This window comes from Vulpes lagopus, chromosome 3 (assembly GCF_018345385.1).
Source record: "Vulpes lagopus strain Blue_001 chromosome 3, ASM1834538v1, whole genome shotgun sequence".
NCBI lineage: Eukaryota > Metazoa > Chordata > Mammalia > Carnivora > Canidae > Vulpes > Vulpes lagopus.
The window spans coordinates 28997456-29021048 of NC_054826.1; the positions used below are offsets into that span (position 1 = coordinate 28997456).

The window sequence follows — 23593 nt, forward strand, 5'->3', positions numbered from 1 at the left end:
GCCTCATAGCGCCTTCAGCCAGCTGTTGGCATGGGCTGGGATGGAGTGAGATTAGGCCATCAGGGGCTCAGGAGGTGGCCCCAGACACCTTCTGGATCTCTCTTGTGTCAGTTCTCCCTGCACTAGTGGAATCAGATAATGAAAGCAAGGATAGAACTGGAACTCCAGGCCATTCATGGGCTCTGGGATTCAGAGGCAAAAGGCTCTGCTGGGAAAATAGCAGACCTTGGGGTCAATCCTTAGAGTGTATTAGAAGTTGGTGACAGAGGCCAGGCCCCTTCTACACAATCAGGGGTAAATGTCTCCAGCTGGTGTTCCTGCCTACTTCTAGAAGCTGCGTCTTCATGAGCACTTACTGCATACCTTCTGTGTATCATCCAACCTCCTCCTCACAGTGACCTTGTAGAGCAGGTAACATCATTATCCTCATTCCGAAAGGAAGTTGAGGCACAGAGAGGTTCAACAGCATGCCCAGGGCCACATAACTGATGGCAGGATTTGAACCCTGGCAGTTCCACTCCAGAGCCTGAGCTCTGAACAGTGCTTGACAGCCTATGAGAAGAGCTGGCCCTGGGGCAGTTCCAGCACTCCTCATACCACATGCCATCTCCTGTGTTTCATGGGCCCCAGCTCAGCGGTCCCCCACGCATGCCTCACCACCTCGGCAGCATCTTGTCCTACTGCACACCTATAGTCCTGGTTCCAGCACACCCATTCTGAGCATGACCACGTCCCTTTGCATAGACTCCTTCCTTCCTGGAATGCCCCTCCAGCCCATTGCCCGCCATGCCTGTCCCAGTGCATGGTATATGGTAGGAACACCCCAAATATGTGACAGGTGAATGAAGCTCCCCCTGAAGCTCTCAGGATCCCTCTCTCTGGCTGGGAGAACTCACCCATCCTCTGTAGTCCAACAGCCCTTAGGATGTGCAACTAAGCACTTAGCAGAGGTTGCCTTTGGTTGGGGTGCTGGGTGAAGCTGTTTCTCCTTATTGAGGAGGGCTGGAGCTGTTGGATTTTATTCTTTTTGGCCTTCAAAGCATTTAGTACAGAGTTCTGTCTCAGACACTCCCTTTGAATTTAATTAAGCCTGAACCATCTGTAAAAAGAAGTGTTCCTCTTTCCTTAAGGCAGAGGGTCAATCTGATTAGCCGATCCTGGCATTCTCTTCCCGCCCTCTAGTTTTGTCTGCAGGGCGGCCAGGCCCCTCGTATTTAGACTGGGAGGTGCAGGGCTGGGGACTGTTGCAGAATGCCAATAGCGGGAAGATCAACTTTATAAAAGCAGAAAGAGGGCCTCTCCTGTAATTTAGAATGTTCGGGCCAGTCAGTGATTGGTGCCAGCTTCTTTGCCTGTGGCTCATGGCCCATCCACCTGGACCAGTCCTGTGGAGCCCGGGGAAGGCCTGCATGGTAGAACAAAAGTCTGTCTGCCTCCCGGGGGCGGTGGAAAGGCACCAGGTCAGAACCAAGAGCCGGGGGTTTGGTGACAAGCAGAGAGGATGCGTCTCTGTTACTGGTTCCTCCAGGGTAAGAATGCTGGAGGTGGCTAGCAGGGCCACGGTCTCTGATGGAGCATTCCTCAGAACTCCTTGGGTTCCCAGCCAGCTTAGGCATAAAGAAGAACATCCTAACCTGCATAACGGGGAGACCCGGGAGGGGTCGAGCCTCCGACAGGGTACATTCAGTACAGTGTTGTCAGGGCTCCGACTTTTGCTCCACCTCCCAGCCCTGTTTCCTCTCTGGGCCGGCTTCATTCTCGGCCGACCTTTTTCTGCGTGGTGGGAGAGAAAGCTTTACATCGCAGACACCTTCACACCTCAGAATCTAAAGGAACAGTTTTCCTCTCGTTCTCAGCCTTCGTATGCTAAATCTGATGGGAGGATTCCACTTGGTCTTGCTTGGGTTTATCATCTAGTCTGTGGGCTGCTCACAGTTATGGGAGAAGGGAGGCCATGACCGCCAGCCCTGTGGCTACAGCTCCACGGCAGGCAGTACTCATGGACCCCCCCCCCCCCCAAGCACACTTTCTCAAAGGACCCTGAGTGGGGTAGTCGCAGACAAAAAGACCCAACTTCACACATCTGGGGCTAGAAGGTAGGCTGCCAGAGTCTGTCCCCTTTGTCCTGGAGAATGCTCTGATGACATGTCTGTCCTACCCAGCTGCCCCACTCCCACCTCTCGGAGCCAGCCTTCAGGAAGCTGGTAGAGGACACGCTGGGCCAGACTGGTCACCAGCTTCGCTCCTTTCAAAAGAACTTGGACAAAGTGCTGCCGCCTCTCACCACCCAAGTAAGTGCTGGTCCTTGCCCGTGGAGGGTCCAGACCTTCACCTGCCAGTGAGGCAAGGCCCCACCCCTGTTCCGCTCTCCTTGCACATCCCCGGTCCTCCCTGGGCCCTTTCCCTCTTCTTTCTGTCTGTGAGCTGGAGGGGGTGTTGGGATTCACACCCACCTATGCACATGCTCTTCGTGGCCGGTACACAGCACAGCAGAATAGTAAGCGGAATCAGACATAAGAACAGAGAAGTGGCATTAGCATCCAAAAACCTGGAACTTGCACTTTTTTTTTCTTTTAATCAAAGCTTACGCTGTTTCCTCACCATCTCACCAAACCTGCTTCAAATACCAGCATTTAGGATAAACAAAAAGTTGGAATAACACCTCATTTAAATTTTCTTTTTGCAATGGAATTTTTAATTGCAAAGAGTATCTTGGCTGCATTATGGTTTACAGACTTCAGCTGGTCAAATGCTTTTTTTGGGGGGAAAACATTTTTCTCTACAATATAAGGAAAGGGCATCTTCTAGTTGACTCAAAGGATATATCCAGGTTGTATATTTTCTAAGCAGAACTGAAGTAGCTGAAGGGAGAAGGGGATCCCAGAATGACAGGCCTGGACTGGGGGAAACTGAAACCGTATATTCAATTACATGTGAAATGTGAAGGGAAGTGTCAGGAGATAGTGCCAGGATTCCCCAGAAGGGAGACACAGAGCCCAGCAGAGCCACCCCAGCCAGGTGGCCTGCACACCTGGCTGCAATACAGAGAAGGTCAAAGACCTATCAGAGAAGCAGGTCCTCTCTGAGGAGGGCTGACTCCTCCTTGGGCCACAGCCGCCCTCCCCCCACCCCACCCACTGAGACTGCCCCTGTGGGGGACGGGAAGGATGTGTGGGGGGGTGGCATTGGGCCCTGCAGTGTGGGGGGAGGACAGGTGTGGAAAATAAAGAGCAGAGGAGCCACTCAGCATTCCAGGCTGGTTATAGAAAAAAAGAGAAGACGCAGAAAAACAAAATAAAAGAAACGAATGGAAAGACCATATCCTAATGTGTTTTGCAAATTGGCAGGAAAAGAAGAGATACCCTCTCTTTTCCACCTATGTTTCTGCCCCACCCCACACACCCCTCCTATAAATTCCTGACTTCTTTGGCCAAGGGTACAGAGCCCACAGACGTGAGGTGGCACCCAGGACAGATACAGTCCTGGTGATACTTTCCCATGTTTCCTCTTGGTACCTCCAGGGAATACTGCCGTTCTCTGCCTGGGGCCCCCGGCTTGAGAAAGAAGGCAGATGTTTCTACACCACTGGCTTTTCTACTCGGGTTAACAGCTCCATTCTGGGAAAAAAAAAAAAAAAATGCTCTGTCTCCACTTCCACCTAAGGGCCTATTTAGAAATATCAGGTTCTCCTGGTTCTTGATCCTAACTAGCAAACTCACTGGAGCAGGGGTGATGGCAGTCTGTGCCCAGAGGTCCCCGAAGGGCACTTCTGCCTGCCTTTCCCACACCAAGCATCTCCTCCCCCAAAATAACTACGTATAATATGATGGCTAGATACACACATGTAGTCAGAGAGGGAGTATATAGTCAATCTGTATTCAACATTTTTAGTTTCTCCTTTGTTTTATAAAAAAGGGGACAGTCACCCCTGAGCCCCTTCTTGGTGAGACTTTTGCTGGAAGCAATGAACAAGAAAACAAAGGCAATGCCAGGAGATTTTTGGATGTGCGGAAAGTGCCACTGAGTCATTCTTCCCAGCTGGATGGCAATTTCCATCAGGGCAAAGCTGTCTCCTATGTTTCTGCTACCCCATTCACAAGGCTTACTGTGCCTTGTAAACAGTAGGTACGGGATGCCTGGGTGGCTCAGAAAAAAAATCTCCAATTTAGGGAGCCTGGGAGGCTCAGAGGTTGAGTGTCTGCCTTCGGCTCAGGTGGTGGTCCTGGGATCGAGTCCCATGACAGGCTCCCTGCATGGAGCCTGCTTCTCCCTCTGCCTGTGTCTCTGCCTCTCATGAATAAATAAATAAAATCTTTTTTAAAAATTAAAAAATAAAACAGTAGGTGCTCAGTAAATACTTGTGGAATAAAAGTAGCACTTCTTCACACATGAGGGAGGGTCTACACGTGTCACCCTCTGCTGGCTGTCAGAGTAGCTTCGTGAGTAAGGCCTGCTCATTCAGGCTGAAAGACCTGTGGCAGGCTTTTTCCTGCAGGATAATTTAGCTTGATGCTGTGGCTAGAATATAGGGCCCAATCCTGGAGTTCTGTAACCTGGAGAAATTTGGGAACCTGAATTAGGATTTTAGAAAATCCCAGAAGTTTAGGCCTCGGAGGGGTTTCAGAGGTTAAATTAAAGGTTTTTGTTTTAAAGATTTTACTTATTTATTCATGAGAGACAGAAAGAGAGAGGCAGAGACACAGGCAGAAGGAGAAGCAGGCTTCCTGTGGAGACCCCGATGCAGGACTCGATCCCAGGACCCCAGGATCACCACCTGAGCCAAAGGCAGACACTCAACCTCTGAGCCACCCAGGCTCCCTAAATTAGAGGGTTTTTTTCTGAGCTTCCTTTGGATACTGAGAGTCTGTGTTCTTCCTCCAAGTCAGCCATCTATTAGTGAGGAGACAATTGCCCACTGTCAGCAGAGGTAGGCTCGGCCCACAACTCCTGGCTGTCAGCGGGCGGGCAAACATAGGCACTGGCTTGGACATGCCGACTCAGGCACCTGTGTCTCTCTTCATCCCTCCTCCCCCCCAGCCACTCCTTCCAGGGGCCGAACGCCAGGTGCAGGCTCTCCTGAGCAGGTATGGCCCCGAAAAGCTGTACCAGGTGACGAGCAACATCAGCGGAGCCGGGACTCTGGACCTGACACTGCCACGGGGCCAAATTGTGGCTCTCCTTCAAAACAAGGACACAAAAGGCAACAGCAGCCGCTGGCTAGTGGACACTGGGGGTACGTGGAGCTTCATGGGCTCTTCCCCTCCCTCTAGGGAAACCCGCAACGGGAAGCCAGCAGGGAGATGCAGGCACTGGTGTGGGCAGGGGTCTGACTGTGCAAATCCGGGATGGGAATTGGCATAGGTGAAAAATGCATGGCTTGGGGCACAGCCAGCTCAGTGTGGTCAGTGACATGCCACAGATCCGTTATCAGGCACCTGCTGTGTGCTGGGCACTGTTCAAGGAAGACTAGGACGCTGCCTTGGTGACCTCACAGACCACTGAGGTAGACAGATATGGAAAGAACTCTAGCCTCACCCTGAAAGAGGTAGATATGCAGAGGGGGTGCTTCGATCCCAGCTACATGGGAGACATCTGGCATCCAGAATGAGGGATGTGTGGGCCTGTCCCCCATGCACTGGTTCCACCGTTGGATGTGCTGCTCATGTCTGGGTGCCCCAGTATAATTGGACAGGAGGCAGGTGATACCTTGCATCCAAGAGGAGGTGGCCTGGCAGTGTCTTCCAGAGAGAAGCATGTGGCCCCCAAGTGGAGGGCCATGCAGGATTATTGGGAGGGGATCCATGGACAGTTTTACCCCTCCAGACGGTTTATTATAATTGTTACAGGAATATTTTTATGATCTGAGAAAAAGTATAGCCAGTACACAAACCCGTGATTTTATTCATATTATTTTTATTAAGATTTTATTCATGAGAGACACAAAGAGGCAGACATAGGCAGAGTGAGAAGCAGGCTCCTTGCAGGGAGCCCATGTGGGACTCAATCACTGGACCCCAGGATCACGACCTGAGCTGAAGGCAGATGCTCAACCACTGAGCCACCCAGGTACCCCTTATTCATATTATTGATAGACTCACTCTTTATTTTTTTTTTAATTTTTTATTTATTTATGATAGTCACACAGAGAGAGAGAGAGGCAGAGACACAGGCAGAGGGAGAAGCAGGCTCCATGCACCGGGAGCCTGATGTGGGATTCGATCCTGGGTCTCCAGGATCGCGCCCTGGGCCAAAGGCAGGCGCCAAACCGCTGCACCACCCAGGGATCCCGATAGACTCACTCTTTAAACCTTAGACTTGTTCTATCAGAAAATTAAGTATTGACACTTGATCTCAGCTCAGGTCTTGATCTCAGAGTTTTGAGTTCAAGCCCATGTTGGGCTCCACGCTAGGCACGGAGCCTACTTAAAAATTAAGAAAAATGTTACAAACCAGCAGAAACCATGAAAGGGCAGTCTCATGACTCAAGTTGACAAACAGCCAAATGAGGATTTGAGCTGGCTGCTGGGGTCAAGAGGACAGAGTTTGGGTCCCCGGTCTACCACTTTACTACCTGGGTGATCTCAGAGAAGTTAGAGAGGCTCTCTGAGCTCCGGTGGCTCAGCCATCTAATGGAGACTGAGCTGGAGGGTTGATGTGAAGACGGGACAATCGATGCCAATTCTGGCACTTAGCAAGCTCTCGAGAGGTGCTGGCCACATGCAGTGATGGCAACCAGAACAGCACTGGAGTAGTTGTTCATGAGCAGGAACTGGGGCCACTTAGCAAAGAGAGGAGCAGTTTCTGCCTCTTGGAAGAAGCCATCCTGGGTGAGGAAGCAGCCCTACTCTAGGCGTATGCTTGAGGAGAAGAGGGCCAGTGGGCCCCGCACCAGGAAAGCAGTTTTCATGCCAGCCAGAAGAAGAACCTTTTATTTCTGTCAAAGCTGTTCAAAACAGAATAGGCTGCCTTGGTAGAGAATGAGCTCCCTGTCACCAGGGGTGTGCAAGCAGATGCTGGAAAGAGGGAGTGTAGGTGGGTTAGGGGTGGGATTGTGAGGTTCCTGGATGACCTTTTCAGGTCCTCTTTAGTGCTGGGAAGCTGTGCGGGAGGCATTCACATCCATGGATGGTGGTGACTTCCTCTACCACTAAAAGGGGTGGGAAGGGTGGTCTGCAGCCAGATAACGTTCTGCATGTATGTCCCTTAGGACATCGAGGGTACGTACCAGCTGGGAAACTGGAGCTGTACCGTGTCACCTCCAGTCAGGAGGAGGTCCGAGGGCAAGAATGGCCTCACAAGGACTCCTGTCACCTGACACCAGAGCCCACCCCAGCCCCAGTCTCCTCTGTCCCAGTGGTGACCCAGGTGAGTCTGGGAGAGGGATGGGGTTTGCCTCCCCATGGTCACCTGGAGTGGGGGGCCTTGACTTTGCTCCTGTGTGGAGAGGGTCCCACACTGTGAGGCCAGGGCCTTGGTCAGTTGGCCACACCAGTGTCCTGGTCAGGAGTGGACTGGGAAAAAGGAGCCTCTCATCCCTACCATGTCAACAACTCCTTGCTCCCTATCAGCAGGGCAAGTAGGATTCGTTTGTTTGTTCATTCATTCATTCATTCATTCATTCATTCAGTATTTGCCAGGCAGTGTGCTAGATAAGAGATGTAATGATGAGCAAAAGTAAATCTTGGTCCTTGCCTTCCTCGGATTTATAATCTGGGGGTGGAGAAAACAGCAATTGATCAAATAGTCATGTGGATAATTGTGAAGTTGTGGCAGCGATAAATGCCAGAGCACTGGGTATAGGAGAAGTTCAAGAAAGGCTTTTCTGAGAAGAATGATGCTTTTGCTCAGATTTGAAGGGTGAGCAGGGATTAATTGGATAAAGAGAGCGTGCCAGGGTGTGGATGGGAAGAGCTCCCCAGAAGGTGTGCATAGTGAGCGCAAAGGCCCAGTGTATGTATGTGGACAAAGGTGGGGGGTGCGTAAGAAACTAAATGAAAGGAGTGTGGCCGGGGAAGGGAAGGTAGGGGTGAGGTGCTGATAGAGAGATGGACAGGGCCAAGCCAGCAGGGCCTTGTGGCTCTGGCAAGGGGGTCAGCCTTTGCTTCAAAGCAGTGGGAAACCTACATGCATGTTCATAGCAGCATTATTCATAATTTCCAGAAAGCAGAAACAACCAAAATGTCCATCAGTGGATGAATGGATAAGCAAAATGTGGCATAGCCATACAATGAAATATTACTTGACCACAGGAAAGAAGGAAGTGCCATTATGTGCTGCCACATGTAGTTTGGTACAAAGGCCACGTGTCCTATGACTCTGTTTATATGAAATGGCCAGAATAGGCAAGTGCATAGAGATAGGAAGTAGATCAGTGGTTGGCAGGGGCTGGGTTACGGGTTGGGAAGGGACTGCTATCTGGTATGGGGTTTCTTTCTTTTTGAGGTGACGAAAATGTTCTGGAATTAGTAATGTGGTGGCACAGGCTTTGAACCCATTCAAAACTACTGAACTGTATACTTTAAAAAGAGGATTGTTAATAGCATTTGAATTATACCTCAAAACAACAACAAAAGTGATAGGAAGCCATCGAAGGGTTTGACTTTGCTGAGAGAGTCCTTGAGGAGGGAGAAGCTCAGAGGGGTCGCTGTGAGGGCTGGATGAGATAGGGAGGCCCGGCTGGGCATATGTGAGCCTTAGTAAATGGAAACTGCACTCCCAGTTACAGAAGAGCTTCACAGGGGACAGGTGAGCAGCACAAAGGGCGGGAGCGGTGACAGGGAACAGCAGCAGGAACCCAGAGGCTGGTGGTGACTAGCCGGGGGAGGGGGGAGGGATGCCTGAGGCCAGGGGGAGCCTCAAGTGGGCTGCATGGGGGCTGCATAGAAGCCGGCAGAATCTGAGGTGTGCAGCTTGTGGCACAACCCCAGGAAGGCTCTGAGGGCCAGTGCCTGGAGCATTAGCCACAAGCAATGCATTGAGGCGGCCTCTTACTGGATGTTCCCGCCTATCAGCCAAGGACCACAGGGAGCTCCCAGGAGGGCCTGTCCCCCCAGCTCAGCCCCAGTTCCACCCAGTGTGGGCAATGTCTCTAGGAGCCCCATCCAGCTTCCCAGACACATCAGCTGCTTCCTATGTTCATGGGTCCACGTGTGTGGGATTGGCCCAGTCCTCCCTTGCTTCTGATTATTCCTGGAGCTTGGCCGCAGTAACAACAGGAATGGTAAATGTAACCAGAGCAGCGTGTGTTTACTGAGCCCTGAGCGTGTACCAGGTGCAGGTGTACCTCAGTCATTGAATTCCCACAATTACCTGGAGGGGGAGGATGTTACTATTTCCATTAAACTGAGGCCGGGGGTGAAATATTAGCCTAATAAATACCCTCCCCTCCAATTTTTTCTTCAGTTCAATGGCTTTCCTTAAAAAAATAACCAAGTCTCCTAATCCCCAGGCTCTACTCCAAGGTAGCAAGCAGACCTGGGCAGATGACATCCTGAGATCCAGGGAGGGTGTTGGGGGAGAGGGTGCCACGTCCTCTCAGTGGGGTGCCAACAGTGGACCAAGGGCACCCATTCAGACAGGCCTGGCTTCATTGCCGTGTGATTTTAAATGAGTTCTTTGACTTCTCTGAGTCTCCATTTCCTTAGCTAAAATGGGGCAAGGAGAATTACAGCATTGTGAAAATCAACCCCAGGTAAAGTGCTGGCACAGAGCCTGGCACGCAGTAGGGATTGGTGTGGCAATGGCAGGGGTAGCCTTCCTCGATAGCATAAAGTGTGTCCTGGGGAGGCGGTGACTGCTCAGCCATGGGGACTGAGTCAGGTGGAGGGAACAGGATGAGCAGCCTCTCTGGGTGGTTTTCCCACCCCACCCATTACTGTGTCACCCCCCCATGTGTTTCAGGTGGTGGCGGTGTACCCCTTTGTGGCCAGAAGCAGCCATGAAGTGAGTCTGCAGGCGGGCCAGCTGGTGACAGTCCTGGAGGCCCAGGACAAGAAAGGGAACCCAGAATGGAGCCTCGTGGAAGTGAACGGGCAGAGGGGATATGTGCCTTCCAGCTTCCTGGCCAGGGCCCCGAGCCCAGCTCCCTGGGGCTGGAGCCTGCCCTCTTAGGGTGCCCTGCCTGGAGCACCGTGCTGCTAAGGGATGGAGGAGGCTTAGATGCTGTGAGCCGGCCAGGGAAAGGAAGCAAAGAGGAGGCAGGGGTGGAGGGGGAGATCCGGCCAAGGGAGAGTGAAGGGCAGCCAGAGGAGGTGGTGGGTCTTGCAAGAGCACCTGGCAGGGGGGAGCATGAAAGGCTCTGGCCAGAACCACTTGTTAGGTCTGCAGAAGAAGTGGTTCCCATCTGAAGTCACGACAGCCTGGATGGCAGGTCCGGTTGATACAGACTTGCTGTAGCTTATGACCAGTCTTGCCTGTGCTTTCACTTCATCCAGCCCTGGCCCCCGGTTTGGGCCACCCAGGTGAATATTACCTGTGTGCGATGGGGTGGTGCAGGCAGCAAGGGCAGGGGGCACACTGGAGGAGTCCTGAACTGCCTAGCCTGACAGTTCACGTCCTCCATGTGGCATCAGGAGACACACAGCTGACTCACCCTGGGAGCTGAGTCACCCTGGGCAGTGAACCCCCTCGGAGCCCTCCCTAGCAGGGGAGCAAGGGCTTGTGGAAAGGTTCTCAGGAGATTCTTGGCTCAGCCCTGGGGCAGGTGTGGCCAGGTCACAGTTCTGGAATATGTTTAGGCAAATCCAGACGCTGTTCCAGGGAAGGGGAGATTTTGAGGGTGTGTCCCGTGGGGCGTGTGAGGCTGTTGACACCACTGCTATTGTGTTCCCTGGACTAGAGAACAGGGCATGCAAATCACTTAGGCAACTCTGTGCAGCAGGTGAGCAAAAGCCCGGTAGGTGGGGGAGCACAGGTGATGGCTTGCTTTCCTGTTGGAAGTCAGGAGGCAGGGGGAACCCCTGGTAGTTTCAGGGCCTGGAGGCAGCAGTGACTGTGCTGTCAGTTGGTTGTAGGGCCTTAGACATATAGGACACAACCTGACTTCAGTTTTCCCATCCACAAAGACCTAATACATAGAGTTGTGGTGAGAATGGCCTGAGGCTAAGGACGGGAAGCTCATTGTACACTGTGAAGTGCAATATAAATGTAAATGGCCTCAAAGTGGTCTCAGAGTGGCCCCAGCAGCAGCTGGCCCAGCTGCACACAGAAGCCCACATGTGGTCGCGGCCCTGCCCCCCGCTGGGTCAGGCACTGGGAATCAGCCTGGCGTCCTTCGGCTCAGCCCAGGGGCTGCCTCAGGATCCTTCCACACTGCGGCCCAGGTGGCCAATCTTCAGAACTTGGTGAGATCAATCCACTGTCATCCCTTTCTAAGGACCTGGAAATGTAAAAACAGTTCCTGTTCAAGGCAGACCGACCCATTGAGGGTTGAATCTGTTCAACCCCCCTGTTGAATCATCACTGTTCAGTTGTCACTTGGGCTAAGGTACATCTCAAGATTCACAGCAGAGGGAAAAGGTGGTCGGGCCTGATCTTTAATATAAATTCTACATTTTGGAACCGACCCAGGTTAGAGAGTGGGGGCAAAAACCAGTGGCAGTTTAGACGTACTTCCAAGAACATCTCCGTGGTATTTTAACTGTAGTGCCTAAAGCCGGCAGCTCTGGTTTTTGGAGGGCTTTTATGAAATACATATGTGCCTGTGTGAGAGTCCGCACCTCGCTCCTCGGCTTGTGAAACAGGAAGATGCGTAGCGCAAGAGAAGCTCAGTCCCCGCCGGCCCTCTCCCGGCACTGGATTCACTCTGTGAGACGCTCGTACCTCATTTTCCTTTTTCTTTCCTGCTCACATTTCTAATACAAATAGGAAGCACAGGAGAGCAGATAATGAGATAAGCAGTCTATTTGTGGGTTCCTGAGCTTACTGAGAATCTCCTGTGTGCTAGAACCCCAGCTCAGGCTTCTCGACTTGGCTGCTTGCGGTACCTGGGCAGCTGCAGCTGTGGCTGAGGCCAGGATCCCCCCACCCCGCACCCAGAGATTCCAGTGGAGTTGGTCTGGTGTGTGGCCAGGGCCTCAGGCACTCAGGAAGCCTTCCCAGATACCTCTGGGGTGTCGCTGGGACTGGGGACCTCCCCCCTAAGACACACAGTAGTGGACCAGACAGGCCTGCGGTCAGAAGTGGCCACCCGTGGTAAGCTAGGGTGCACCCCACCTGAGTTCTGTCCTAGCTCCGTGGTTTCGAACACGCAGTTTTAGAAGTGGTTTGGAAGAGGACAGCCTGTTTTGTCAGGCCCCAGAATGTATATTTATGAAGTGCCATTAAGAGGGACCTGAACAAAACTGGATGTTCTTGAAGGCAGGGGAGAAACCTGGAACACACTCGGAAGCAGATCTATATGGGGTGGGGAATGAAAGTGTATTCGGTAGCACACGGGCTGTGGTTTCTGGTAGACCAGGGAAGGAGGGCCAGGGTCACGGACGGCTGAGAAAATGCATGTGGAGACGGAGAGAATGGCCTGGATTTTCTCCAAGGCCTGTGTGTAACGTGCCTTTGCCCGCCAGATGCCTAGAACCATTGCACTGTCTTACTGCACTGTGGGGCCGTCACATACTAAGCTTGCTCAAGTATTTGCCTGTGAACCAAACAAGACTAATCCACGAGGGTGGCCCTGGCTCCCTGCAACAGAGTGCGACCTCTTTAACCCTTTGGGCCCAAACCCAGTTTTGACCATGAGGACAAGATTACAATATGGAAGAAAGATGAACGAACTCCTGCTTACTACGAGGAGCTCTAGCTTGGTGAATCAGTGACGTGAACTGCTGAGAATAAAGGGCTTGAACGATGAAAATGTCTCTGGAGTTTGCATGACTCTCTACCCATTGGATAGACATGCCCCAGTGTGACATGTACTCGCTGGACACCTGCTATTCATAAAAATGGGACTCCTTTTTCAGGTATTCATTTTTTAATTTCTTTTTTTTAAAAGATTTTGTTTCTTTATTCAAGAGAGAGCATATGTGTACACAAGCAGGAGTAGGGTGGGGAGATTGAAGGAGAAGCCGACTCCCCGCTGAGCAAGGAGCACAACTCGGGGCTCAATCCCAGGACCCTGAGATCATGACCCGAGCTGAAGGCAGACGCTTCACCGACTGAGCCCCCCAGGGCCTCTAGTGTGTTCGTTTGATGAGGGTCTACCGCACACCTCTGGCGCCTGCAGAAGTCAGCCTGAGCTGCTGTGATATGGTGGGAAGTCAGGCGGGTGAGGGCCGTGTCCCTCCCAAGGCCCACAGTCTGGGGAGGGAAACAGACATTGGTGGTCAGTTACACGCAATATAAGTGTTAGGATAGGGTGGTAACAGGTGCCACTGGAGCCCAGTGGAGGGGTCAGCCCCTAACTGAGACATGGCAACTAAGGAAGGCTTCCTGAAAGAAGTAATACCTGAGCTGAGGCAGGGCACATATGCAAAGGCCCAGAGGTGGGCATGAGCACCTTTCATCAGGGGACTGAAATGCTGCAGAGCTAGAACACAGGGTATGTGGAGGAGTGCTAGATGCAGTGAGAGATGGCTTAGGTCAGCGTGGGAAGGAGCTTTGGGTTGTGTTCTGAGGGCAGTGGAGAGCCACTGAAAGGATTGAAGTAGAGGAGTGACATGCCTAGGGTTGTATTTTAGGATGCAAGCTCTAGATCATTCTGGGATTTCCCAAAGTTCTGTCACATGGCTCAAGTAATAATAGATTTTCAATGCGTATTGCTTACATCCCAGCATCCCAGAGGGGACAGGATTCCCTACCTCCAAGGAATCTCCCCGCCAGCTGGAGGGGCAAGACCTACAGGCATCAGGCAGTTACCTGGTACCACAGGGCAGGATGCTTTTGGCCCCAGAAGAGTACTGTGGACCAGTCTTGGTAGGTGCTCAGATTAGGGGGAGTTTGGGAGAAGGGAACTGAGGTGGTCAGGGAGGCTTCCTGGAGGAGGCAGGGTGGGTGCCGGGCTCTTTGGGATAAGTGGGATCGGGGAAAGCAAAAGGGAAAGAGAAGCCTTCTTAGGCCTGGGGAGGCAGCATGGTGGTATGAAAAGTGGCCTTGCCTTTGTCCTTAGAAATCCTGAGTTCAAGGCCTACTTGACCATAGACAAGTAGCAGATGCACTCCTCATGGTTTCTGCATGCCAAGAAATGTGATGAGCGTCCCCAGCCTGCCCTGTCCTCTAAAAGTACTCATTGTAGAGTCCTGGCTTATCCCAGGAAGCCACAGGCTCCCTCCACCCGGACCAGCGTGGACACCACCGTAGGGCCTGTTGTGGCGGCACAGAGCCTCAAGTACCCTGGACTGGGGTTCCAGAAGGAGCAGGATTCCACTGCCGGCAGTATCAGGAAGGACGGGTAGCCTGAACAATCCATTCACTTAGCCTTGCTCATCTGTTCTCTCGTCGGTAATTTCTGAACTTACCTCTTCTGTTTTCCCATCTGTAAGATGGGTGCGTGTCCTGTTCTCAGGGGTTGGGCGAGAGGACGGGATGGCACAGTGTGAATGGCCATGACGGAAGGTGTGAGCTGTGGCCACCAGGTGGCAGCAGCGCCCCACCAGTCCGCGGAGGGTCCCCCCCCCACCACCAAATGCCCCTGGGGCTGGGCAGGGGGCGCAGAAGGACCAGATGAAAGATGTTAGGGGAGCCGGACAGGGATGGGGACTGCGCCCTGGGGCCAGATCACAGTCCAAAGGAGCTAGCAGCTTTCTGGCTCCAGCCAACATTCCAATCAGAATGACAGCCCAGTGGTGCCAGACATTCTGATTGTCCAAAAGAAGCCAGAAACCAGGGTTTTGACTTTTTTTTTTAATTAAAAAAAATGTTTTTAAAAGATCTTATTTACTTATTTGAGAGAGGGGGGGAAACAGAGAGTATGGGCAGGGGAGGGGCAGAGGGAGAGGGAGAAGTAGGCTCCCCACTGAGCAGGGAGCCGGCCACAGGGCCCTATCCCAGGACCCTCAACCCCAGGCAGACTGAGCCACCCAGGTGCCCTGTTTTTATTTCTTGATGTGAAATCTCTGTGGGGATTGTGTGGGCCACAACAGGTTCCCCCTTTGTATTTTCTGCCTGCGTGTGGGTTGATCATTGTGGGTGGAGAATCTCCTCTGAAGAATTGGTTTCATAACTTTCTATTTCCTGTGAATTGCCTTCATGTTTTTCCACTTTACTCAGACGTGAATCCCCTTCCTTGGATCTCTGGGAGTGCTCTTTCCTTTTATGCTAACATTACTGTCACCATCTTCAATTTTTCTTTTAAAGATTTTATTTATGAAGATGGTGTCCCATCCATCTTCAAATTTTTATTGGATTGTGGGCCATATTTTCTAGCCCACCCATGAGGATGTCTGTGGTACCTATCCTGCAAAGGCCTTTTAAGGATAAATGAGAAAAAAATCACTGGGATTCCCTGGGTGGCTCAGTGGTTGAGCATCTGCCTTTGGCTCAGGGCGTGATCCTAGGGTCCAGGATCAAGTTCCGCATTGGGCTCCTTGTGTGGAGCCTGCTTCTGTCTCTGCCTCTCTCTCATGAATAAATAAATAAAATCTTTTAAAAAAAAAAAGAGAGAAAATCACTTAGCCCCAGCACCGGGCACATTAGTGTTCAGTAAACACAGTTATCGTTATCATGGGGACCTTGGCAGAGATGGCAGGACATTTGGAGGAAGGTTCACCAGGCCTTTCTGCCTGTATGTGGGGCGGAGACAAGGCTTGCTACTCCCCTATGTAGAGGAGCATCCCTGTTGCAGGCTCCTGACCACCTGGCTGCGGTTGGGCACAGGCCTTCCCTCAGAGGCGCCTGTCACACCCCAAAGGCATTCCTGGAACTCCCCCACCTCCATCCGTGGTGCTGCCAGGCTGGGTCAGGGTGCACAGATTTGCCACCCAGGGCAATGTTCGTGGGCATGAGTGGCCCGGATTCTCCTACCTGTCCCCAGCATAGGGCTTTGTGCTGTCTCCTGCACCGACAGGTCAGATGGGCGCTCGGGCAATAATCGGGCAGCAATTCTGGCCATAGGCTCAGGCCTCCTGCACCCAGGAGCATGTTGCCAGGGGACCCAGCAGCTCTGGGTATCAAGGCTTACTGGGGGCCCCGGTAGCAGCCTAGGGAGCAAAGATTCATCCTCCCGGGCTCTGACCTATGGCTGGGCTCAGGAGCACGGGCCGCCCCTACTCAGTTACTACCGATGCCTCCGGCAGCCCTCGTGTTTCCGGCACATCTCCGGGTGCTTCCAGGGGCCCTGTCTTGGGCCCATCTGCCAGTCACCAGGGGGCTGGGCGTCCTTGGAGCCTGTGAGAGGAAAGAGCTCTAGCCGGTGGCTGCAGGCCTGGGACAGCCATGAGCCCCGGGAGGTTCGGGGCAGAGCAGGAGTAGGAGTTGCAGGCATCCCTCTGGGCAGCTCACTTCTCCAAAGCTTGGTTATTTGCTTGCTCGCCCTCACGTGCATCCTCTGCCCTGCTCTGCTCTGGACTGTGGAGAACACGTTTCCCACCCCCACCCCCCACTCCATCCTCTGGTTTCCTGGCAGAAGGGAGGAGGGGAGAACCCAAGTATCTCTCTCTCTCTCTCTCCCCCTCCCACAGCACTCCCCCTCCCTTTGGACAGCATGTCTCCTTGTGGCCGGTGGCCGTGGTTCCATCCCCCACTGGACAGCCCCTCCCTGGAGTCCCACTGGACAGGCCGGGCTATGCTTCTACTTCCTGTCCAGTAGCTTCCCATACTAGACACTAAAAACACTGCCTTTTCCCTATGTCTCTCTAGCCTAAGGGTCGGAGTGCCTATTTTCTGTTGCTAATCTCTGGGATGCTTCTTGGGTCTCCTTCCACCTATGTAATCTCCTCCCTATATTACATTTTTCTGTTCACAAAGCGTAGACTGGTTCTCCTTCTGACCGGCTAGTGACTGATGACTGATATGTTGCTCAGGAACTAGGGGTGCAGGCAGGGACAGGGCAGTGGAAATATGGGGTTCTCAGATGCCCCTGCCCCTTAGGCTGCCCAGCCCTCAGGGAGGATTGGGACCATCCCCACGCCTGCTGCTCTTTCCCTGGCCCAGGGGACTATCTGACCCTCCTGCCTGGAGCTCTCAGGAGTGTCTTCAGCAGCAGACAGCAGCTGAGTGGGTGATGCAGCAGGGTCAGTGGCTGTGAGAATCTGCTGAGCTGTGCCTGGAGGGTCCTAAACAAACAGAGACCCAAAGGCAGCTGTATGAGAGCACAGCCAGGCTATGGGCAGGAGGGTCACCTTCCTCCAGCCACAGTGCCTGGAGTCTGGCCCTGGCTCAGGAGGGTAGTGAGCCCCAAGTCAGAGTGATAGGAAGTAGAGGTGGGCTCCTGGCCAGGGAAGAGCCTGCTTCTCTTGCTTCTGGGGTGTCGGGGCTCCTGGGTGTCTCAGCAGAACCTCTGGTGTGGGGAAAGACCAGGGCATTAATAGTAATCACTGCAGCTTCTGTTCACAACTCACAGGGCTGCTTGAGGGTTCCGTGAGGGAATCCATTTGACATGATTAATTCAGTGCCTGGCACACAGCAAGCTCTCAAGCGCTGCAGGCTAAAAACATACAAACAAACAAACAAACAAACAAACACAAACACAAACCTCGCCAGCAGCCAGCACTGTAGAACTCATTCTGCAGGCATTTCACGAGGCTTGCTGGTGTCCTACTTAGGACTGAGCCCGAGCTTCTCCCCTGGGATGGAGCCAGGGCTGGGAGCACAGATCCAGCTGCCAGGGCAAGGAAGAGGATTGAGTTGGGTAAAGGAGTTGTGAGGTTGGGGGGGCACACTCCCTGGGGGCGTCAGGGAGGCCACAGGTATCCAGCTCGGAGCCGCCACAGGGCACTTGAGGACAGCCATCTCCTAGTGTCCGGACAGGAAAGAGATCAAGGCCAGGTCAGAGAGGGGACAGTAGGGGCCCTCAGTCTCTGGGTTGAGGTTCAAGTCCCTGGCCGTGGGGACTCAGGGATCAGGCCCAAGGATACAGAGATCCCAGTAGGGGACAGGACTAAGAGCTGGGCTCAAGGTTAGAAGCTGGCAGCACATGGGACTTCATGTTGAACCCTGGGGTCTGGCCTAGAGCTGCTTGAAACCCACCGTCTGAGGACAGAATTGGACCTAGGGAGCATGGTGGACTGGACAGAGGAGAAAGAGGTGGTGGCAGTCAGGGACCCAGGCTTCCTGTTGCAAAATGCCCGAGTTCAAATCCCAGCTCGACACTTAGCAGCTGTGCGACCTCCGTGAGCAAGTTACTCCATCCCTCTAAAACCTCACTTTCCCCTTTGTGGGCAAATAAGGAAATGGTCCTACCTCGAAGGGTGGTTGGGATGGATGTCAACATGGGATAAGGCATGGAAGTGCCCGGCACCGTATCTGATGATGCGCTGTTCTGACTGCTTAATAACTGATTGATCCCTGAGCACACAAACCACCCCCTCCATGGGATCCCTTCCAGACTTGGCAGGCAGTGACCTGGCGCCCAAATTTTCTTTTCTCTGGGCTAACGCTCCCTGTGCCTTCACCTTTCCTCTAATGTCTGTGTTTCCTGACCCTTCACCACCTCAAACTCTGGAAAATACCCTCTCACTATGTGAGCTCTTTCCAAACTGAAAACAAGTGGATGTCTTAAGAGGCCAAAGGTTGTTCCCCTGGGAACGTAACTGGGACCTCGTCCTCAGATACTCCCTGGTGATTAGAGTCACCATCTTGAATTACTTCATGCGCTGGGGAGGCCTTCCCAGCAGGCGTGGGCGCCGTGGCAGATAGCCTTGCTGATACAGCGGCGTTGGCCAGTATGCCTTCCCCTGACTTCTTTTTCAAGTTCCTAAGTCTTTTTACCTCAAATTCTTTTTCACACTCCCTGCCCGTCCAAAAAGCTATGGGACAGAAGAGCAAACATACAATAAAAACCCAAGCACAATGACACACACACACACACACACACACGCACGCACGCACCCCACACACAACTGGAAAACTCTCAACATCTATCTTCTTTGCACCACACCCCTGGCCACCTTCCAGGCCCGAGATTCCAAGCGATGGCACACCCCTTAAGAGTCACATGTCCCCACCCCCACCCACCCCCACTTGGAGAATCACAGCCACCAGCCAAAAACTCTTGCTGCGGATTTTCTTTCTGTAGTCGTATTGCAATGATAATGTGCTTTTTTGTTAGCGTATCACAATATGTAGGTACCAAGTTATTTTTTTTTATATAAAGATTTTATTTATTTATTCATGAGAGACACACACACACACACAGAGGCAGAGACACAGGCAGAGGGAGAAGCAGGCTCCATGCAGGGACCCCGACGTGGGACTTGATCCAAGGTCCCCAGGATCATGCCCTGGGCTGAAGGAGGCGCTAAACCCCTGAGACACCGGGCTGCCTGGTACCAAGTTATTTTTAACAAAATTGAATATGGTGTCTGAATTATATTCACTTCCTCCCTTCACTGTCATACTTATTTGCCCCTTTATAAGGTACAGCAGCAACAAATAACTCGCCTGCAGCCGCCACCCCAAAGCCCACGGCCTTCTCCTCTCAGTAAATGGCACCACCATCCGTTCAGTTGTTCTTCCCCAATACGTGGTATTCCCTCTGCTTCCCGTCTTCCTCTCAGCCCCTCACGTTCAACCGTCAGCGAGGCCAGTCAACCTTCCTGCAGTCGCGCCACTTCCTGCGTCCACTGCCGGCTCTCCAGGTGAAGCAGCAGCTCCTGGACCCCTGCAGGGGCCTCCGGATGGCCACTCTGTCCCCACCCTGGTCCTTCGCCCTCAGCCCACTCTCTTCCACACCAGTCACAGTGATTCTTCAAAAAAGTAAATTAGAGAACATCATGCCCCTGCTGAAAACTGAGCCAAGTCCCAGCTCCTTATTCAGACCTAAAAGGCCCAGTGTGAGGGACCCCTGCCTCCTTCCCACTGCATCATGGACCACCCTCCGCTCTGGTCACTGTACGAGGGTCACACTTTCTTTCCCTCTTTCTGCTCCTCAATTACTGCAAGCTCGTTCGTGACTCAGGGCCTCTGCACTGGCCCTTCCCTTCTCTGCCTGTCTGTTCCCACATCTGCTCATGGCTTAGCTTCTTGCCAGGAAGGGCAGCTCCTCAGTGATGCCTTTGCTGACCACTCCATCTGGGTGGCCTCCAACCCTCCTCACCCTCACCCTGTCACTCACTACTGCATCACCCTGTCTGACCTTCATTACAGACTCTATCACTCCCTCTTATTTTCTTGTTTGTTTGTTGTCTGATTCTCCATTAGAAAGTAAGTTCCTTGGGGTACCTGGCTGGCTCAGTCTGTAGAGAGTGTGACTCTTGATTGGGGTTGTAAGTTTGAGCCTCATGAGATCACTTTAAAAAAATTTTTTTAAGACTTTATTTATTTATTCATGAGACACACAGAGAGAGAGGCAGAGACACAGGCAGAGGGAGAAGCAGGCTCCATGCAGGGAGCTCGATGCGGGACTTGATCCCAGGACCGGGGATCACGACCTAAGCCGAAGGCAACGCTCAGCCACTGAGCCACCGAGGCATCCAGATTACTTAAAATTTTTTTAAAATCTTAAAAAAAAAAAGTTCCTCAAAGGTAGGGATTTTATCTGTCTTATTTAATCATAAATTAAAATGTGTTAGTATGTCCCAAATGAGATACATTTATATACTAAAAAGTTATTTGGGTTAATATGCAAATCAAATTTAACAAGGTGCCCTGTATTTTAGCTGGTAACCCTACTTGACCCCCATGGTCCCACATCTTGAGAACATGGTCCCATGAGAATGAAGCTGGCAGGTGAAGGGGAGAGAGAGAATGTACAGGGATTTGCTGAGGGCCACATAGATGTTAGGAACAGAGCAGGTTCTATACCTCGCTTCATCTGACTCCCAGTCCAGTCTCTGTCCCCTGTACTCGCCCTCTGACCTACTGAGAATCCCCATAGAGCACAGATCTCCCAAAGTCACCCGCTTTTCACCATCCCCACTGGCAGTGAACACTGTCACTTGGGGCTGCAGAAGCGCTCACCTGCCATCTTGCAACAGCCTTGGACTGTGTCTCCTGCCTCCAGTTCCTCCTTCCTTCCCTCTCTTCTTCATGAGGCCACCACCAGGGCCAGCTTTCAAAAACACAGATCTGATATCAGGCTTTGGGAAGTCCTTCCTGGGTGGATGCCTGACCTCAGCTTCATGGTGTGGCCCCATTTATCCCTTCCCCTCCTTGACCTCTGCATTCTTGCTGGGCCTCTCTGGGCTCCTTTGCACTCGCTCTTTCATCGGGTGATATACCCTTCCCCAGTCCCCTACACCCTAAGTCATTCTTCTTTTTTTTTTTTTTTTAAGATTTTATTTATTTATTCATAGACACACAGAGAGAGGCAGAGACACAGGGAGAAGCAGGCTCCATGCAGGGAGCCCGACGCGGGACTCGATCCCAGGTCTCCAGGATCACACCCCAGGTCGCAGGCGGCGCCAAACCGCTGCGCCACCGGGGCTGCCCCTAAGTCATTCTTCAAGTCCCAGTGACAGGTCACTTCCTCCATGAAGCCTTCCTTGCTTGGTTCAGGTGCTCCTTCTTTGTGTACCTCCAGCTGGGGTCCTTCCCCCACCCTGTTGAAGTCGCATCTTCACTTGGGGGTCTCCTCCACTGAGTTAGCTCCATGAGGACAGGGGCTGTGTCTGCCTATTTGCGCTGCACCCCTAGAGCCTGCAGGGTGTCCTACATGGCTGGGGCTCAGTGAAAAGCCAGGGAGTCAGTGAGGGTGCCCCCGGGACGTTATGTCTTATCACAGTAAGCGCCAAGCTCAATTTGCTGGCACACAGTAGGCCCCAGTACATATCTGTTGAATGGATGCCGGATGAATAAAGGAAGGAATAAACAACATAGCTCAACTCCTTTCCCCTTCTCCCCCCTACCAGATGCACACTGGATTTGTTCACCTCTCTGCTTTGCAGTCTCTTGCAGAATAAAAGGGATCTCAACTCCTGGTTTGAATACCATGAGGTTTTGAGAAAAGAAAAAAACAGTGCTCTTTCAACAAGAAGAGTTTCAGGCATCGAAGCCTCTCTTCTTGGCAAAGGGAGGAGGGAGAGAAGGGGCCTCAGCCCAGTTTCTGGATGCCCTTAATTGGCCCTGAACTAATAAAGTGTGAAATTGGCTTCATCCTGCACCACATCTCCCCAGCCAGCGTGTCCCCGCAGCATGTCCCTGTGCTCCGGCGGATGCGGCGCTGTCTCCGGCCCCTGTGTCCCCGGCAGGCAGGCGGGTCACGCCGCCCACGCCGCCCCACGGCCCAGCGCTCTGCAGAGCCCGCGAGGCTGCTTGGCCCCGGGCCCGGGGAGGCTTTCAAAGCCAGAAGCATTCGATGTGGCGTGTCTGACGCACCTTCCAAGCCAGCCCCCGGCCTCTCCTGTCCTGATTTGCTCCTCGGGCACTGGCTTCTAAGGCAGCTGCGGGGGCTGGAGGGGGGACACTGCATTAGGTGAGCTCTCCCGTAACCCCCCTGCCCCCATTGCATCAAATGCAGGGCTGGAGGGAACCCCGTGGCACAGCGGTTTGTTTGGCCCAGGGCGCGATCCTGGAGACCCGGCATCAAATCCCACATCGGGCTCCTGGTGCATGGAGCCTGCTTCTCCCTCTGCCTGTGTCTGCCTCTCTCTCTCTCTCTCTCTCTCTCTCTCTCTCTCTGACTATCATAAATAAATAAAAATTTAAAAAAATGCAGGGCTGGAGAATTGCAGCCAAAGGGACCTCAGAGAGCAATGAAATTGGGGAGCTCAGGGGAGCCCCTGGGTGCCTTAGAGGCTGCTTGGGGGCATAACCCGAGGCTTCTAAACCCGCTCCTTCCGCTAGGACCCGGCTATTTTCGGGTCAATCTTGTTTATTGGCTCCTGTTTAAGAGTTCCTAGGAAAAAAGGGGTTCCATGGCTCTAGTAAGTCCTAAAACCGACAATCTATCTAGCAGTCATTTGCAAACCTGCCTGTGAATCCAAATCAAGTGGGTAACTTGGTCAGAAATACAGATTCTGAGCCTTGTAGGGTGTTTGCTCACGCGGCATCCCTCTCTCTTCCCCCTAGGAAAGCCCATGTGCCATCTTAGAGAGCCATCCCAGCCCCAACATGCAATCCTGTGTCATTTAGGTGGAGATCCCCCCTGGGTCTCCAGGGGCGAGCATGTTCCCCAAGCTTGGCCAATCACAGCCAGTGGTCAGCCCAGGGCCAAAGCTTGGCTGCAGTGGCAGCATCAGGCTTTTGGCAGAGCTGCAGGGGAAGAGATGCTCTCTTTTCTCAGAGGCCCTAGGCTGTAGCTGTCAGCTTGGAACTGCTAGCTAAGAATAAAGCCAACACAGAGACAGACCATGATGACAAGGGTTCAGAGAGACATAGACACATCCACATTCCTTGTGACACGTTATGAGCACCTGGATCCAGCCATCTCTGAAGTTTGTCTCCCTGGACTCTTCAGATACATGAGCCAATACCCTCCCCCCTTTTTAAATATTTTATTTATTTATTCATGAGACACACACACACACACACACACACATACACAGAGGCAGAGACACAGGCAGAG

At 52.6% G+C, this 23593-nt stretch overlaps 1 protein-coding gene and 1 long non-coding RNA gene across 3 annotated transcripts in view; one reads left to right on the forward strand and one right to left on the reverse strand.

Annotated features, from left to right (window-relative positions):
• ARHGEF37 (Rho guanine nucleotide exchange factor 37) overlaps positions 1-12850 on the forward strand; it is a 60060-nt gene extending 47210 nt beyond the window's left edge. For both annotated transcript variants that reach the window (XM_041747612.1, XM_041747613.1), the window contains exons 10-13: positions 2163-2291; positions 5038-5233; positions 7208-7365; positions 9901-12850. In XM_041747612.1, coding sequence (XP_041603546.1) covers positions 2163-2291; positions 5038-5233; positions 7208-7365; positions 9901-10110 — 693 coding nt within the window. In that variant the 3' untranslated portion in view covers positions 10111-12850. The remainder of the gene's footprint in view (positions 1-2162; positions 2292-5037; positions 5234-7207; positions 7366-9900) is intronic.
• Positions 12851-13001: 151 nt separating this feature from the next.
• On the reverse strand, positions 13002-22625 carry LOC121486611. Its single transcript, XR_005986694.1, has 4 exons — positions 21049-22625; positions 18331-19835; positions 17624-17749; positions 13002-13293 (listed from the first exon to the last, which is right to left on the reverse strand). It is a non-coding gene; the product is annotated as an uncharacterized LOC121486611 (long non-coding RNA).
• Positions 22626-23593: the final 968 nt, after the last annotated feature.